Source organism: Silurus aristotelis, assembly GCF_946808225.1.
Source record: "Silurus aristotelis genome assembly, chromosome: 2".
NCBI lineage: Eukaryota > Metazoa > Chordata > Actinopteri > Siluriformes > Siluridae > Silurus > Silurus aristotelis.
In genome coordinates this window covers 13,812,385-13,829,423 of record NC_139575.1, presented here as the reverse complement: position 1 = coordinate 13,829,423, position 17,039 = coordinate 13,812,385, and the positions used below count along the sequence as shown (strand labels likewise).

Below are 17,039 nucleotides of genomic sequence, written 5' to 3'. Positions count from 1 at the left end.
TTTCAAGACTGGTCTACTGCAACTCTCTGCTGGCAGGTCTTCCTCTGAACGCTATTCATCCACTGCAAATGATCCAAATCGCAGCTGCACGACTTGTGTTGAATCTGCCCAAGTTCTCCCACACCACCCCACTGCTGCGCTCCCTTCACTGGCTTCCCTTAGCTGCATGTATCAGATTCAAAACACTGATGCTCATATTAAGTTTGTAATCTAGTGTACCAGTGTAGATTTATTCATTGCTAGAGACTTAAAGCACTTTTGTAAGTCGCTCTAAAAAAGGGCGTCTGCTAAATGCTGCAAATGTAAATATAAATGTAAATATCACCCAAATGAGGATGGGTTCCCCTTTTGAGTCGGTTTCCTTTCAAGGTTTCTTCATCATAACATTTATGATGGCATTTATAATGGCACTTTATGTGGTGAGGACACTTACTAGTCCTTAACTCTGTGTTTTCTGTGATGTAGCTTTATGTTGTTAAATGTAGCACCAGGGTCCTGGAAGAATGTTGTTTCATTTTACTGTGTACTGCGTCAGCTATATATGGTTGAAATGAGTGTTTCCTTGCCAAAGTCGCCCCCGCTGCTTATTGACTTGACTATTTTAAATATGACATAAAATGAACCAAAAAATCTTTACTTTACTTTCCTTTCCTTACCTTTGAATTTCTTTTTTTAGACACACAGTTCTAATAACAGCACAGTATGTCATTTTAGGATTTCGAAAAGCATCTTTTTGTAACTTCATTGTATTAGACTCATCTACCTCTTACATTTGATTGAAAGTCATCCTCAGCGTTATTGCTACATTTCAGAAAACAGGCAAAAAAGAGGGTCTAATAAATGATTATGCATAGACAAAGACTAGCATAATGCAGAGATGTTATGTTTGTGATACCTTACTTTTTAATTTTGTATTGAATCTGCAAATGTAGCAGTTTTCATCATGATCAGAACCTCTGCAGATAACAAACCTTCTTTTTACCTCAATCACTTAGCTTTTTTCTATAACGTTTATCAGCATTAAAAACAATTGAGTATCCTAAACCACTTGATCTTGATGCAGACCATTTCAAGAACATTTATATATTTGATAAATTACATTATACCGTTTTTGTGTCTTGTATCCATTTCTGTGTTGATCTTCTGTTCTGCTCAAGTGATATGAAAGTTTTTAATTAAATTAAGTTTTATTTGAGCTGCATTATAAAGACATACTGACAGGTCACATGGCATTGTGAAAAAGAGTAACAGTGAGCCATTATTTTATATATTTTTTTGTCACTATTATTACTGATTTGTATCCATTAATAGTAATTATTGTAATGGCGCATCGAATGGTTTCAGTTAACATTTGTCAGATTTTTTGGTAAATCGTATTAGTTCAATATTGAAAGTTAGAATTTTCATAACAGATAAATACTGTTTCATGCTAATATCATAAAGTATATTAATTTTAACCAAAGGAAATGTAACTACCAATCCCACAGATAGCATTATTTGCAACATGGTGTTGAGGTCAGTTGTAACATATCAGATAATTAAATCTAACAGAGACATGTAATTGCTTTTAACCATTTAACCTATTATTATTGAATTGACTAATATGACTAATAAACTCATTTTAAGTTCATCAGTCACACCATGAAGTTATGGGAAAGAGTAGTGGAAGCCAGGCTGAGAGAAGAGGTGACATCTGTGAGCAACAGTATGGTTTTATGCCGAGGAAGAGCACCACAGACGCCTTATTTGCTTTGAAAATGTTGATGGAGAAGTATAGAGAAGGTCAGAAGGAGTTGCATTGTGTGTTCGTGGATTTAGAGAAAGCCTACAACGGGGTGCCGAGATGTAGAGGACAGGGGGGTGTGGAGACGGATGATCCGCTGTGGCGACCCCTAATGGGAGAAGCCGAAAGAAGAAGAAAAAGAATAATAAACTCATTATTTAAAAAGTTTCTCCAGAAAAGTAAAATTTCTGTCATGCCTCAACATCAGATTTTTTTTTGCTAAAATTTTGACCAACACAATTTGTTTGTTTATCATGCAGGCATATGATGATGTAATCAATGTTGCCTTATGCAGTGCAGCAATGTAGCTCTTAGTCTGTCTAAATCAACTTGTGTGTATAAAGTCATTCATGTAGAAGATTGTTTTCTTGGTCTCGTCATGGTTTTGTATATCCATGTGTAGGTGAACAGCTGCGTCTTTTGTGTTGAAAGGTATATGGAGTTCCCCCAGGATGATGAATGGGATTTAATATTGCATTACTTTACAGTTTAGGGCAATGAAGGAGTTTTTCGGAACTGAAAGCAATTTAAGAATATTGTAAATATCAAATACTGTTAAAGGCACATTTACAATAAGAATAATTAGGAGAACGGTTTTGTTACATGACAGGTAAGTATTTACAGTGGGGCAAAAAAGTATTTATGCAGCCACCAATTGTGCAAGTTCTCCCACCTAAAAAGATGAGAGAGGCCTGTAATTTTCATCATAGGTACACTTCAACTATGAGAGACAAAATGAGGAAAAAAAACCCAGAAAATCACTGTCTGATTTTTAAAGAATTTTTTTGCAAATTATGGTGGAAAATAAGTATGTGGTCAATAACAAAGTTCATCTCAATACTTTGTTATATACCCTTTGTTGGCAATGACAGAGATCAAACGTTTTCTGTAAGTCTCCCCAAGATCTTTACACACTGTTGCTGGTAGTTTGGCCAATTCCTCCATGCAGATTTCCTCTAGAGCAGTGATGTTTTGGGGCTGTTGATAGGCAACACGGATTTTCAACTCCCTCCAAAAAATTTCTATGGGGTTGACATCTGGAGACTGGCTAGGCCACTACAGGACCTTGAAATGCTTCTTATGAAGCCACTCCTTCGTTGCCCGGGTGGTGTGTTTGGGATCATTGTCATACTGAAAGACCCAGCCACGTTTCATCTTAAATGGCCTTGCTGATGGAAGTTGGTTTTCACTCAAAATCTCATGATACATGGCCCTATTCATTCTTTCCTTTACACGGATCAGTCGTCCTGATCCCTTTGCAGAAAAACAGCCCCAAAGCATGATGTTTCCACCCCCATGCTTCACAGTAAGTATGGTGTTCTTTACATGCAACTCCAAAAAGTTCTATTTTGGTTTCATCTGACCATATGCCATTCTCCCAATCCTCTTCTGGATCATTCAAATGTTTGCAAACTTCAGATGGGCCCAGACATGTACTGGCTTAAGCAGGGGGACATATCTGGCACTGCAGGATTTGAGTCCCTGGCGGCATAGTGTGTTACTGATAGTAGCCTTTGTTACTTTGGTCCCAGCTCTCTGTAGGTCATTCACTAGGTCCCACCGTTGTGGTTCTGGGATTTTTGCTCACCGTTCTTGTGATCATTTTGACCCCACGGGGTGAGATCTTGCGTAGAGTCCCAGATCGAAGGAGATTTGCACAACTGGTGGCTGACTAAATACTTTTATGCCCCACTGTATATATTTCATAAAATATATTTAGTCCGTCTGCATCAAAGATGCCACATTTTTTCACAGTAAGTGCAGCTTGCCTCCTGACAAAAAGATTATTGTTTTCCTGTAAGAGGGCGGGGCAGCAGTACAGGAAAGCACAGTTCAATGAATGGCATATTCACTTATGTCTCTTTCCACAGTGTAGGTGTCTGTGGATGTATATATGTGACGAAGAGCTAAAATCTCTGCCCTGGTGGTTTAGGACAAGCAGACCAGCAGTGGACTAATCTTATCTTAATCTTATTATCAATAAAGAAAAGGCAGGTGACTTGTGGTAAGAAGTGTAATCTCTTTTTTATTATTATTATTATTTCTAAAGAAATTGTGCTTATAAAGAGATGTAAGGGTAAAACACAAGCTAAATGTCATTTAGCTAACTTTGCTACACAAACTGTTAAAACAAGACTTAATTTGGTCATGTCTATGCTCAGATGCTTAAATTAAGAATAAAAATGTAAACAAAAGATACAGTTGTAATGTGCAGTTAAGATTTAAAGAGTGAATGGAAGATTGGAGGTTTTTATCCACTAACTGCCAAGGAACGATTTGGGGTCTTGCATAAACTACTCAACATGTTTGTGTTGTAGTTTCAGTTGTAAATCACAAAAATAGTGCCTACGATACGAACAATGCTTGAAACTCTGGACATAGTTTCTGTGCCCTATTGCGAAGAAATGAAAGTATGTCTTCAGTGTTGCTAGTCTTGTGTAACATCACTTTTGTAGAGTATGCCTTTGTGTAAATGTACATAGATTTGTATCTGTGGCAGTCCATTTACAGATGTTTATCTGTTTTTATCATTAAAACACTTTCTCAATAAATATATCAGCTTTTATTGGGCACTAAATCACAAGTGTTCTTGTTAATTTTGCTTCCTTGAAATGAAGAATTTCGCATCCATTTAAAGAAATGCTTCATTAAAGTTTTCTGGATGTAGGTGCACTGTTTCATTATGTCATGATGTTCCTTGTAAATGTCTTGATAGATTGTCCTGTTTCACAAATGCTTTACATTAACACAAAATTTGTGTTCAATGTACTGGATTTTTGTGTGGCAATAGGTTTCATCTCAAGAGTCAAATAAAAGCATCTACCAAAGAGGATGCTGTAGATAAAAAGTGATAATGATAAAAAAGAAAAAGTTGCTTATGTCAAAATGTGAAAGGAAACTTATTGTTTAGACATGCTGGGATGTTTTGCATTTTTCATGACACTTCATTGCTAAAAACTGTAGGCAGGCTGTGTAGCACATACCAATATATATTAGGCATCGAAAATGAAATTACTAATGAAAGATAATGGTAACAAATACGCCCTAACTCCTGAATTCTCCTTAAGACCCAAATATTTCCTCCAATCTCTGACATGTCCCTACATGTCAATAATGAGATCACTATAATCCTGAAATTGAAACTATAAACACAAAATGAATAAGAATAAAGTAAACCTGTCTCTTTGCATAACTGCCAAAAATGGGCAAATATGTCAGACATTCAACAAATATTGATCTTCATATAGTATTCAACACCATATATTTGAACTCTTTTAAAATACTACTATATATTATGTATGTGTTGCTATTTAACAGGTGCAAGGCAATGTTCCATTGATTTGGTCACCTTTTCAGATGATGCACAATCAGAAGTTTTGTTGCACATGATGGACAAAAATTACAGAAAATACTATAGCAGAAGCATAGTGTGGTTGAAATTTCACCATATGCTTGCTATATGCAGTATGAAGGTTTTCTTTATGAGCCATTAAGCAGCAGTGTTAAAGACTAGTAATATTACATGCATTGTGCAAACTATAAAAACTGTAATTGTATTCTTTGTAGCCCATAGTTTTTAGACCTTTTGTTAATTAGAAAGAATGTATTTAGCAAAAATACTTTTGTCTACCTACGGTATCTATTTAACTAGCTACGACCGTAATTTGTCTTTGGAATGCAATTATCAGCAGCCAATGCAATCAAATAATACAATCAATATAAAAACATCATCTGATTTCAGTTCAATTGTAAAAAACTAAATGTATCTGTTGATTGTTTAGTTTGATCTATTAACATTGTATTGTTTTAATTAGTTTTATTATTCTTTTGTGGTGGGGATGCTGGCATTTGAATTTGGTCTACTGCATGTTACAGAGCTACTCTACAAAATCTGTACAAAATCTATATAGCAGCCTGTAGCACAAGTCAAATGTGATAGATAAAAAAAAACACCCACCGTGTAAATACATGTTAATCCGCAACCACACCAAGACCATGCCATAATGCCATAATGCCATTATATCTTCAAATAGTGTATATAACTGCCAAATAATCTGTCTTCTGATTTTAATATTTCTCTCTCACTCACCAACATCTATATTTGTATATGTTCTCATGGTAACCTACTGTTTCTGTTCTATTTGAAACCCCTCATTACTTGTGTACTTTCCTTGGCTCTGAAAAGTTTCAATCAAGGGGGTATCTTTTGTAATGTTAGCATGAATCTTTAAATAAGGAAGGTTTGCCTATTTCTGGAAAAGCATCTTCATGTACCTACTTTCCCCTTTGAGTCAGCTACAGCATTCCTTAGTGATTAGGGATTTCGAAAGGGGATTTTTTTTAGGATCAGCCTTGCGCTCAGCAATAAATTGCTTCTCTCACTGTAGGAGGAATGTCTCAATCTTAGTTCTTGTGGTAATGCTGTCAGTAAACAGCATGCTGGGGCATGAGCATGAAAGGAATCCCCATGTTTGAGGGGTAAGAATGAGCAAACACAGATGTATAGGCTTCTTGACCTAGCTAGCAATTCTGCTATGTGTGACGGGTGGCAAGGCGGATCAAAAGTAAATAGATTGTGTACTTATTACTTATACCAAAGAAACAGTGGAGTCATATAGCTGAAGACAAAACTTTATTATTTTATACCGTTTTATTACGGTGCACATCCATTCACTGAATTTTAACGCACGTTGACATTCTGAAAAGCCATCACACCAACAAATTTGTGCTGGCCACAGGCAGGGGTGGGTAGCTAAAGTTGACCATAGTGACCATAGTAAAATGAATTCAAAAACAGCATTAGCATTGAAAACAGTTTGTTACTAAGGATGTGATGGTATTTTTTGTTTTGATTGTTTTTTTACGTGGAAGGCAAAAGTGTGTGTGAATCTTTGGTAAATATTGAGAATATTACATTTAAGATTTTCGATAAGTACTTTATAGTTCAAAATAAAAATTTAGTAGCTACAATTATGTTTTTACTTGAGGCTTACTTGAGTAAGAGCATTTGCATTTAGTTTTACTAATGCCTAAGGAAAATAATTATTTATAGTAATGAAGTAAAGGAATTGCATCTCTGGTCACATTCAAATGAATTTTGCCTTTAAGATGAGCTGAATTAATCTGCTTTATGGATTTTTCATAGTCTTAATTAGACATTTCCTGCTAAAAGTATGGTAACTACCTTAATTCCACAGGGCTGTGAGGATCACAAGAAAGCTGTATGGGTGCAAAGACTAAACCCCCCATACCCCCTAAACCCCAGATAGAAGTGGTTATACCACATAAGGTCTTGGATTCTCCTCTCAGCAGCACTAACACAACAAATGGTGCACAATACAGGCCTATCCCTAAACCTCGTATGCACAAACCTGGTCTATTTAAGCACACTCTGAACCCACCTGGCCATGTTGGTCAAGCCACTTCAGACACAGACAGTCCTGCATCAAGTATGTCACATTTAATTTATTTTATTAGTTTATTTACAGATGTAATTTTATTGTGTTTAAAGTTGGTACATATAGAAAATGTGTTTCATAGATGGATCAAGCGAGAACCACACTGTTCCTCTAGCCTATCCAGCCTACTGTTCTTGTGAGTGTCATAATCCCAGCAAGAATGGACCACAGAAAACCAAACCATACGAGGACAATTACATAACTAGCTCAGGAAATAATAATAATAAGGAACCAAGAAGAGTCCCTCCAGATATACCTATACCTACAAGACCTCTGCGTAAGGAGACCTTGCAGCTTAACATAATAAATGGTAAGATTTCATACATTTTTAATGTTAATCGTAAGAGGTCTAAAGAAAAGTTAATTTTACATTAAATGTACACATTCACATTAAAGTGTCTTTTGCTCTTGACTGAGTTAATACATAATTTCTAAACAACATATTAAGATGAAGAAAATTACATTTTGGGTTCTTTCAATAGGGAAAATAGATGGGTGACAAATTAAAGGGAGAACCAAATAAACTTTAATAACTTAGTAAAGTTAAACATCACATGCTCTCTGATTGCTGCAATTCTTGCAGTTGTTTGTTGATTACTTACCAACCCTCTGTCTATATACAGTAAATGTGTTGTTTGAATAGACTGTGCTCCTACAGCCTCTTAAGCAATATATGAATGGTGTTGTAATGCAGGAAGTAGTATATTGTTCTTATAATTGTGAGAAAAAGAGAAATAACAAAGGAAGACAGACAAACTATTACAAACCTTAAAGGTGTAGGTTTTTGCATTAGAGAAATTGCAAAGAAAGTGAATGAGCCAGTGAATACAGTTTTCTACACTATTCAAATGTATTTCTAAATTGGAGGAAGCTCTGACAGGAAGAAGTCTAGCAGACCCAAGCCACAAGAGAATCAAAAGACAAGTTTGTGAGAGTCAACAGCTTGTGTGGTAGGTGCCTCCGAGGGCCACAGCTTCAAGCAAAGCTTAACACTGGTCGAAGTCTCTGTTACAAATGTGAAGATTTAGAGCAAGTTTGACATTTTTAATGACTGTAAGAAAGCTATTGCTAAGATGGCAAAATAAGAAAAAGAGCCTTTTCAGGCCAAGGAAACACCACCAGTGAACTAATAAAGACTAGAAGAACTCGTGGACCAATGAATCAAAATGAAATCTGCAGTTCATCATGCAAGATTATTTACACCGTCGATTAGATGGATAGATGGTTCCTCTGTGTGACACCAACTGTCAAGCATGGAAGCCTGGTGGTCGGGGGCTCTTTTGCAGCATCCAGAGATGGCGACTTGAACAGAGTGAACCAAAACTATTACCACAGTATTTTGCAGCATGCAATACTTAGAAGAAAAGAACAAGACTGTTGGCTTCAAATTATAGAATGGCCAGCACAATCTCCAGACTTAAATCCCATCAAGATCGTTTGGGATGAACTGGTCACAAGGGTAAAAGACATTTGTAGGAACATCTGTAACCGTGTTGGAAAGAAGTTTCCAAAGAACATTCGATTTTCCTTGTGGCTACTTTGATGGATCAAAAGTTCAGATTAAATTTTGTTTGACAAAACGATTCCAAGATTTATTTTTATGTCCAATTGTTTATTTATTCTCTCTGTTAATTTCAGAGTACATTGAGACATTAAACAGCTTACATTTCAATACATTTTCTTGTCTCTCTCTACCCTCAGCTTGGTCAGTGGTGGTTAATGCACTGATATCTGCAAATTAGACAAATCATATAAAAACTTCTATTCTATCTCTACCATCAGGAAATAAAACTGAGCCAAGTGGTGACGCACCAGCAATGCCTTTCCAAAAGTCTACACCTACTTCAAGGAAGTGGAGTAAAGAAAAGATGCTCCATCAGGAACAGTTTAAACGTCCCAACAATGAGCTCATCTTTGAGAGTTTGAGAAACGAATTATCCCGGCTATGTGAACCTGATGGGAAACCCAAAACAATATTGGTGAAATGTATGCTCTCTAAAGAGGATTGTATTCAAACAGAATGTTTCTCATTGCCATTTCGGAAGATAGACAATGCAAATAAAAATAAAAAAAACCAGTACAGCTGTTTACGTAGTCAGTTTTTCCAAGAATCAGTAAAATGCTCAGAACAATCAAGTGCTACAATGTTGCCACCTTCAAGCTTGAAGGTTAAGAGGGCATTCAGCTTTCAGAGCATTCAGAAAAGCTATTCAGATGGAGGAAAGAAAAAGGAGGGTGGTCATTTCCAAGAGGCCTTTTGGCAGGAACACCATGTTGTAAAAAAGAGTGGAATCCTAAACAGTCTAACCCCAGAGGAGATTTGCCTTCAGGAGGTATTACAATCACAGCAGAAGGGTCTACGAAATCTTAAAATCTTTCAACATCATCATCATCCATCTCTTTCTTATATGATTCTTTTGTGTTTTTCTGTGTCTGTACCCACCAAAGAGCATTTATGAAGTGGCAACTTCTGAGAAGTCCTATCTTGAGCGACTAAATGTTGTTGTGAATCATTTCATGAAATCTGCAGAACTAACATCAACTATAAGTTCCCAAGACCAAAAATCACTCTTTTCCAGCATATGCAAAGTGAGAGAAATAAGCCAGAGGTGAGTCTTCATTTTATAACACAAAGAGATAAATAATAACCCAGTTAACATAAATAATATAAGGATATTTTAATAACTTTATATATGATTGTGTCTTATTATAGATTTCTTAACTCAATGGTACAGGAGATGGGCTACCATTTGATTTGTAATGTTCTCTGTAATGTTGTCTATCATTATGCCATTGGACCTTTGAATGCTTATGTGGATTACATCCGCAACATGCCATGCCAGAAGCACACACTTAACAACCTGAGGTAGCAAGCGTGATTTAATAATCTTAAAATACACAGGATTTTAGAAGCATGATTGCTATCTATATTTTGGAGTCAGGACTTTGTGTTGTTAAAGATGTTCAATGATAAGTGTGTCTAGAGGCTTGATGATACCAAATTATATGCCTATTTCAAGAGAGTGACCTTATTATGAATGGTCTGTGCTTTCATATCGCTAACTGCCCCAACCTGGATAAATAGAAGGCTTGCAAATTGTCCACTTATACAAAAGTGTGGTTTCTTCTTGCCAGGAAGGAGAATCCTCGATTTGTGAAGATCTTAAACAAGCTTCAAGAGGATTCGTGTTGCAGTCGGCTGCCTCTTGACTCTTTCCTCTCTCTGCCTTTTCAAAGGATTTCGCACCTCAAGGTTTTAATGGAGGTGAGAGAAGAGAACCAAATGTGCAAAAATGAAATAGGACTCATGCTCATGCTTGTCTGAAAATGTTTTCTGTTGCAGACCATACTAAAGAGGACAGCCCAATCACAGTCAAATGTTCAGCTCATCGCAAAAGCAGCCCTGACAAAAATCTCTGAGGTAAATAAGGTGTTGATTTGTGAAGGGTAAAGAAATACATACAATCTTGAAGATGTAACACTGAACATTTAAAAGGCTTAATATGGTCACAGAAATTTATTCATATGCAGTATAATGTAGCAGGTCACATCGATGTTGTTATGTGCTCACTGCATAAAAAAAATACAGTATGTGATGGTCACCATGTTGTGCTCTTTTTTTTATCTGAAATAGTAACCAGATGTATAAACTAAAAAATGAAAGCAGGTGGCCTACTATTGAAATATTATCATGACAATACATAAAACCCCCACATGCATTGCATAAGTCTACTATATAGTGGGCTGTCCATGTTTTTATTATATTACCAATGATGCGATTAAGTACCAGCCTACAGGTTCTTGCTAATTGTTCCTGGAAATGCTATAAAAATCTTGATTTTTTTTTTTACTTTTAGATCCTTAAATAATTTCCTCAATGTTTTTACTGACCAGATTGAAATGATATTTGTGGAAAAACAGTTTTCATATTCTTCCATGTATTTTAACCTAGTAACATTGAATTATTTGTGTTTGTGATTTGAAAAGGGTTACAAGTTTTATGGTGACATGAGTTGCAATCCCATGTCACAAATGGAACTGGGTGCGATTGCTAATGTATTTTTGTGTGTGTAGGTGCTGGACAAATGCAATAGGGAAGTGGGTAAGGTGAACCAGATTAAAGAGCTTGTGGACGTTGTCAACAAAATAGAGTTTGAGTGCAAGGTGATTCTGATGTTAAATTATCTGTTTTAGTCGAAGGAATTATTTGGATTCAATGAAAGTAAAACAAATAAAGATAAAAATTTTATTCTGTCTGTCTGTTTGTCTGTTTGTCTGTCTGTCTGTCTGCTTGTCTGTTGGTGTTTCAGTCCTGCCCACTGGTGTCACCATCTCGTTGGTTAATCAGAATTGGTGAGATGACCCTGCTTGCTAGGAATGAGAGCATTTTTGGCCAGAAAAAAAACTGTCCTGTCCATTTGATTCTCTTTAATGATTTGCTACTGTTAGCCTCAAAAAAAGGGTGAGAATGAACTCTAAAAGACGCACAATGATTTTTATTAGATCCACCAGATCTTTGCTTATTGTATTTTGACAGTAACACAATGTCACCATCATTTATTTGTGTGTAATGTGTATCTTAAAATGCCAATATCTAGGTCAGACAAGTATGTGGTGCATGACCATGTCCACCGCTCCCTCATTGAGGTCACAGAGGGGGCTGAAGTGGAGGATGATCTGGAAGGGTATGACGTGAGCAGAGTCTTTCAGCTGGCTATTGTAAAGAAAAAAGGAAACTCATACCAAGTTTTACTGCAGGCTTCCTCACTGTGAGTAGACTGAGAATATAATTACTAACACACACACACAAAGACACAGATATAGATGTATTACCGACCATTTTAAGTGCTGAACCTGATGGTATCTGTGGAGGACAGGAACTTTGAAACTCTGTGATTACTTTATTAGACATTTGAATGTGTGCGCAGTACAATAGGGACGAATACCTTTGTTTATTTCCGTCCACATTCGTCCTTTAGATCTTTGTCAGAGTTCTGTCGACAGCACTGTTGGCTGGAAATCTTTGGTTAGTGGTGACATTGTGGTGTTAAAACACACAGCAAATCTGCTGTACCTGCTGTACCACACAAATAATATCTGGTCAGCAGTGGTCCAACGGTAGTTCTTTTCTCCTGATGAACAGTGTAGAAAGGGGTGAGAATTTGCTCACAGCAACAAATGATCTACAGTGAGTAAATGTATACCTTCAAATGGTAGGTTTATGTCAGGCGGAAGAACATGCCGGAAACTGAAGTGCAATTCATGATGTTTAATGAAGAACAAAAGGGCAAAGACAGAAAACGGCAGACCAGAACTAAGCTCCAAGTTTAACGAAACCTGGTGAATGCTATGACCAGAGAAAGTTCAGAGAACTAAACCGTCCCTCAAACAATGATAAACCCAACTAGCCACATAGCGTACGTAGCTTGGGTAGTCCAACAATGTTCATCAGCCTAAACTGTAGAACAGCCAATGAGCTGGTGAGGGGGAACGGAGGTTATATAGCGGGGAGGCTGATGAGTGCCAGGTGTAGATGATTAGTAGGTAGGAGAGCTGTTTGGAGTGATAGGTGGGTTAGGTGAAGGTGTGGCTGGTGGATCCCTGACAGTTTAATACCCACTGAATATTTATTACATTGTGAGGAAAAACGCTGCTGTGAAAGTGAATACTATAAAGGTCTACATTATTATGAATAGCCAAAAATATTTGCTTTTCTCTACATATTTAATACTACAGTTACAGCGGAAAGGTCTAATTAGCAAGTCAATTTGCTAATATCCACACTGTTTCTGTTCTCAGAGAAGAGAGAAACAGCTGGCTGATGTTGCTGAAGAGTGAGGAAGGAGTGTATGAAGAGTGGGGTAAGTGCCTTGGATTTGGGGGAAGGTGTTTGTTTGCACTGAACACAGATTTGTGTCTGGGAGATTAATATTGTTTAATGCAGTTACACTTAATTATTACAACAAATGATTTACTCCTTACTTTTATTTAAAATCTTTACAAATATTATTATTTAAAAATATAAAATCTCAAGAACCTGAGAATGAGCACCCCTGGCCCTACCTTTGTAAAATATTTATTAGCTGGACTAAGCGAAGATGAAGCACAGGATTCTTCTTTGCCATCTATTGAGGCACAAATTTGATCTAACTTGAAATATCAGTTGGGTTATTTATTTATTTTCTTTATTAAAATTCGCAATAACTTTTTTTATTTATTTATTTTTATTTCTATTTTGCAAAGCATGTTTCTTTTTAAATGTGCAACTCGAAGTTTCTGTCGCCAAAACAAATTCCTTGTAAATGCAAACATACTTGGCAGTTTTTTTATTTTTGCTAATGTCATGCCGTGATTGACTTTTAAGCAAACACTGTATTATTATTTTTTTTTTAAACAACAAAAACAATCATAAAATTAGCCCAAAATTACAGTGTAATTTCACTTTTGGGTGTAAGATTTTGACATGCATAAACATAAATATACATTCTATACATAGACTATAATTTCAGAATCAGGTTTATTGGCCAAGTGTGTTGACACACACAAGGAATTGGGTTCCAGCTGTTAGTGACTCTTAAAGTACAGACATAAATAAAACTATACATTCAGTTTGGACTATACAAGACAAAACAGACAAGACAAAAACAGACTATACGAGACGATACAGACAATGTAAGACAATATAGAGAATACGAGTATTAAATAGGGATACAGGGTATCTGACAGATCAGTAATGTTCTCAGTGAGGTATTTCAGTATTTTTCCCCACTCATGACGAACTCATAGAATTATTTTAGATATGATCGTTGTAAGAGCATTTTAAATGGCATCAGACCCTCAGGTCAAACAAAACTCCACAAATCATTTCTATCTGATGTTCTGTATTACTCAGGAATACCCACGAGGGGGCAGGGTCGCGCTTTTATTGCAAATCCAGCTTTACAATTTGATTGGCAGCATTAATTAATTACATTAATAATACATTGTTTATTCCTCAGATTGTCCTCAGGTACAGTGCATTGAGGTGTATAATGGACAACAACTTGGTGAGCTCAATCTAGAGCCAGGGGACATCGTCAGCGTCATTCAGAAAAAATCTGACGGTAATCTAATAAACAAACCAACTGATTTGCTCATAGACCTTATAAGATCTTGTAAATAATTTATTTAGAAGGTATTTGTGCATGCTGTATACAAATTGTGCATACGTAGTTTTAAGGTTTGATGAATCTGCAATGAATTTGGGATATATTTATTTTTAGGAGCACAAATTCCTTAATTAGTGACATGTTTTTTTCCAATGTGAGCCATGTCCATCCTCACTGATTACTTTTAAGCACAACTTAATTTAAGGATGTTAATCAAATACTAATACATGATTTGAGTACAAAGAGATATACGAATAGGATGATGTGTTTGTTTGTTGTTTTTAAGAAGCTTATCAGAAAGGTTCACAGGAAGATCTGGTGGATGATAAAGGTGTGCAAAAGGAACTGGGATTCTGCAAGACATAACTAAAGAAGTCACACAAGCTGGTGGTGTTTTATTTAATTACGGTGTGAGTGGGGATTCAGATATGAAGCTTGCAGGGAAAGAAAAAAAGACATGAATTAAAATGCAAGGCACATATTATTTAATGATTTTTTTTTTTATTCTAGTCGGTGTCGGTTTATCATGCTCCGAATTATATTTTGAGGAAATAGCACCAAGTAAATTTGTGAGAATTTATTACAGGCTGTTGCAAATAACATGCCAGAATAATGTAGCTGAGGCTAACAGTTCAAAAATGATGCTACCAGTGCTGACATTTCAGTCCAGTCTTATGGCATTTCATGATATAGTCACGAAATGTAGTCTATTGATTCGTGTTCGTAGACACTTTTCCCTCTTTTTTCGTGTCATTGAGGACGACTTTCTGATACCACAGACACTGTATTGTTTTTTTTCTCATTTGTTATTGATTTCATTTTCTTCAAGCACCATTACTCAATGTTTAAACAGGAGATTTTATTCTTGATTTTACTGCTTTATATTCAGAAATCTCTCATTGGTTCCTTCCAGTCAGAATACAATAAATATATTCTCCAGGTGAATTAACGAGACTGCGTTAATTAGAGACACACATTTCTTACAGTATAACCCCCATCCCTAACGTATATTTTTGCCTTATTCTCTGATAATAATGGGGAAAAAAGATTACCATTGGCATTTCTGTAAGCGTTGTCTTTGATCCTCTGCCTCCGTTGCTATGGAGACGGAGCCAGACGGAGACAGTCGTGCTGAGTGACACGAAGAAAGGGGGAAATCCGTGCCCATGAACACGAATTGATAGATTAAAGTTTGTGACTCTATCACGAAATGCCGTGAGACTGTTTTGTTGGACATTTCTACCGCTATAGAACTATAGAAGAGGGTTCATATCTAATTAGACATTCAGCTGTAAATTTAAATCTAACCAAACCAGATTGCATTACACCCCTAATATGCTTCATTCTCTCAAACACCTCATTGGAAGCTTAAAAAAACAGTAGCATGCATCTTTTTATCATTGCAGGTTTAATGGAGGGTCGAAAGCTTCCTGGAATGGAAAGGGGCTGGTTTCCTGCTAAGTGTGTGGTGGAGATCATTAATGAACATGTGCAGAGACGCAACCTGCGTCAGCGCCATCATGTCCTTCAGACAGCTGCAAGCATCATAAAATGCCATAGCATCAGTCAGGAACGGCACACTGCTACCTGCTTCAACATACATTAATAATATTATTTAATTGTCTGCATATTAAATCTTATAGGTCCAGTGCTACTGTAGCGACACCTTCAGAAACTTAAAACACTAGGAGTTTACTGTGTGCACATTTTATGAGTCTGTGTCCATAAATATAATGAAATCTAAATCGTATTTAATGATCATGCTCTGAATGATATTTTATTTTATTGTAATGGTGATGGAAAGCATCATGTTCGTTAATGTGATAGCTTAGCTTACTAATTTGCTTAAACTGACTAAAAGTTAATGATACTTTTCAGATTTTAGACTTTTAATAGACAATTGATGTGTTGATTGTAAAAGAGCTGCTTATTATCATATTTTATATTCCTCGCTGAAACCTCAGACTACTCTGAAATGGTCGCCCTTTTTATACATCACCTTTTGAATAAATTGAGAATAAAAATTTTCATTCAAATTGAATGTATTATATATTCTTGCATTGTGTATGTAATATGATGTATAAAGGCACTGTTTAAATAGTTGTTACTTCGTACTACTTTCATCTTCAGTAAGTGCTCTTAAGGAAAGAAACCTCAAAAGGATGCACAAAAAAACATATACAAACACAATAGAAAGCAACTCAAGCACAGATTGACTTGCTAAGCCAGGAGGTGGTGATGCAGGCAAATCATCTTTATTGACAAGTATCCTAAGTTGCATATGCAACTTCTACTTTTTCCTATTTCGGCTTCTCCCATTAGGGGTCACCAAAGCAGATCATCCGTCTCCATCTGCACCAAAGCAGATCATCCGTACCCCAAACCCCCCCCCACTTTCAAACCAACCACCGGCATGTCTTCCCTCACCACATCCATAAACGTCCTCCTTGGTCTTCCCTTTTTTCCTTTTTTCTGGCGGTTCAATCCTTAGCATTCTCCTACCGATATACCCCATGTCTCTCCTCTGCACATGTCCAAACCATTTCAATCTCGCCTCCCTCACCTTTCCTACATGCGCTGTTCCTCTAATAAACTCATTTCTAATCCTGTCCATCCTCGTCACTCCCAACAAAAATCTCAACATCTTCA

General features: G+C 36.4%; 1 protein-coding gene across 4 annotated transcripts in view; it reads left to right on the top strand.

Annotated features, from left to right (window-relative positions):
- The window catches only part of LOC310741348 (ephexin-1), a 35,383-nt gene extending 18,957 nt beyond the window's left edge, over positions 1-16,426 (top strand). Inside the window, exons 1-14 of one of the 4 annotated variants that reach the window (XM_083569098.1) lie at positions 3,599-3,788; positions 6,982-7,233; positions 7,325-7,552; positions 9,025-9,575; positions 9,691-9,851; positions 9,956-10,108; positions 10,378-10,507; positions 10,586-10,663; positions 11,317-11,406; positions 11,553-11,704; positions 11,841-12,011; positions 13,042-13,103; positions 14,241-14,345; positions 15,797-16,426. In XM_083569098.1, coding sequence (XP_083425224.1) covers positions 7,008-7,233; positions 7,325-7,552; positions 9,025-9,575; positions 9,691-9,851; positions 9,956-10,108; positions 10,378-10,507; positions 10,586-10,663; positions 11,317-11,406; positions 11,553-11,704; positions 11,841-12,011; positions 13,042-13,103; positions 14,241-14,345; positions 15,797-15,996 — 2,307 coding nt within the window. In that variant the 5' untranslated portion in view covers positions 3,599-3,788; positions 6,982-7,007 and the 3' untranslated portion in view covers positions 15,997-16,426. Of the gene's footprint in view, positions 1-3,598; positions 3,789-6,981; positions 7,234-7,324; positions 7,553-9,024; positions 9,576-9,690; positions 9,852-9,955; positions 10,109-10,377; positions 10,508-10,585; positions 10,664-11,316; positions 11,407-11,552; positions 11,705-11,840; positions 12,012-13,041; positions 13,104-14,240; positions 14,346-15,796 lie in introns of those variants that run through there. The other 3 variants (XM_083569099.1, XM_083569101.1, XM_083569100.1) reach the window with 3 other exon arrangements.
- The last annotated feature ends 613 nt before the right edge of the window (positions 16,427-17,039 follow it).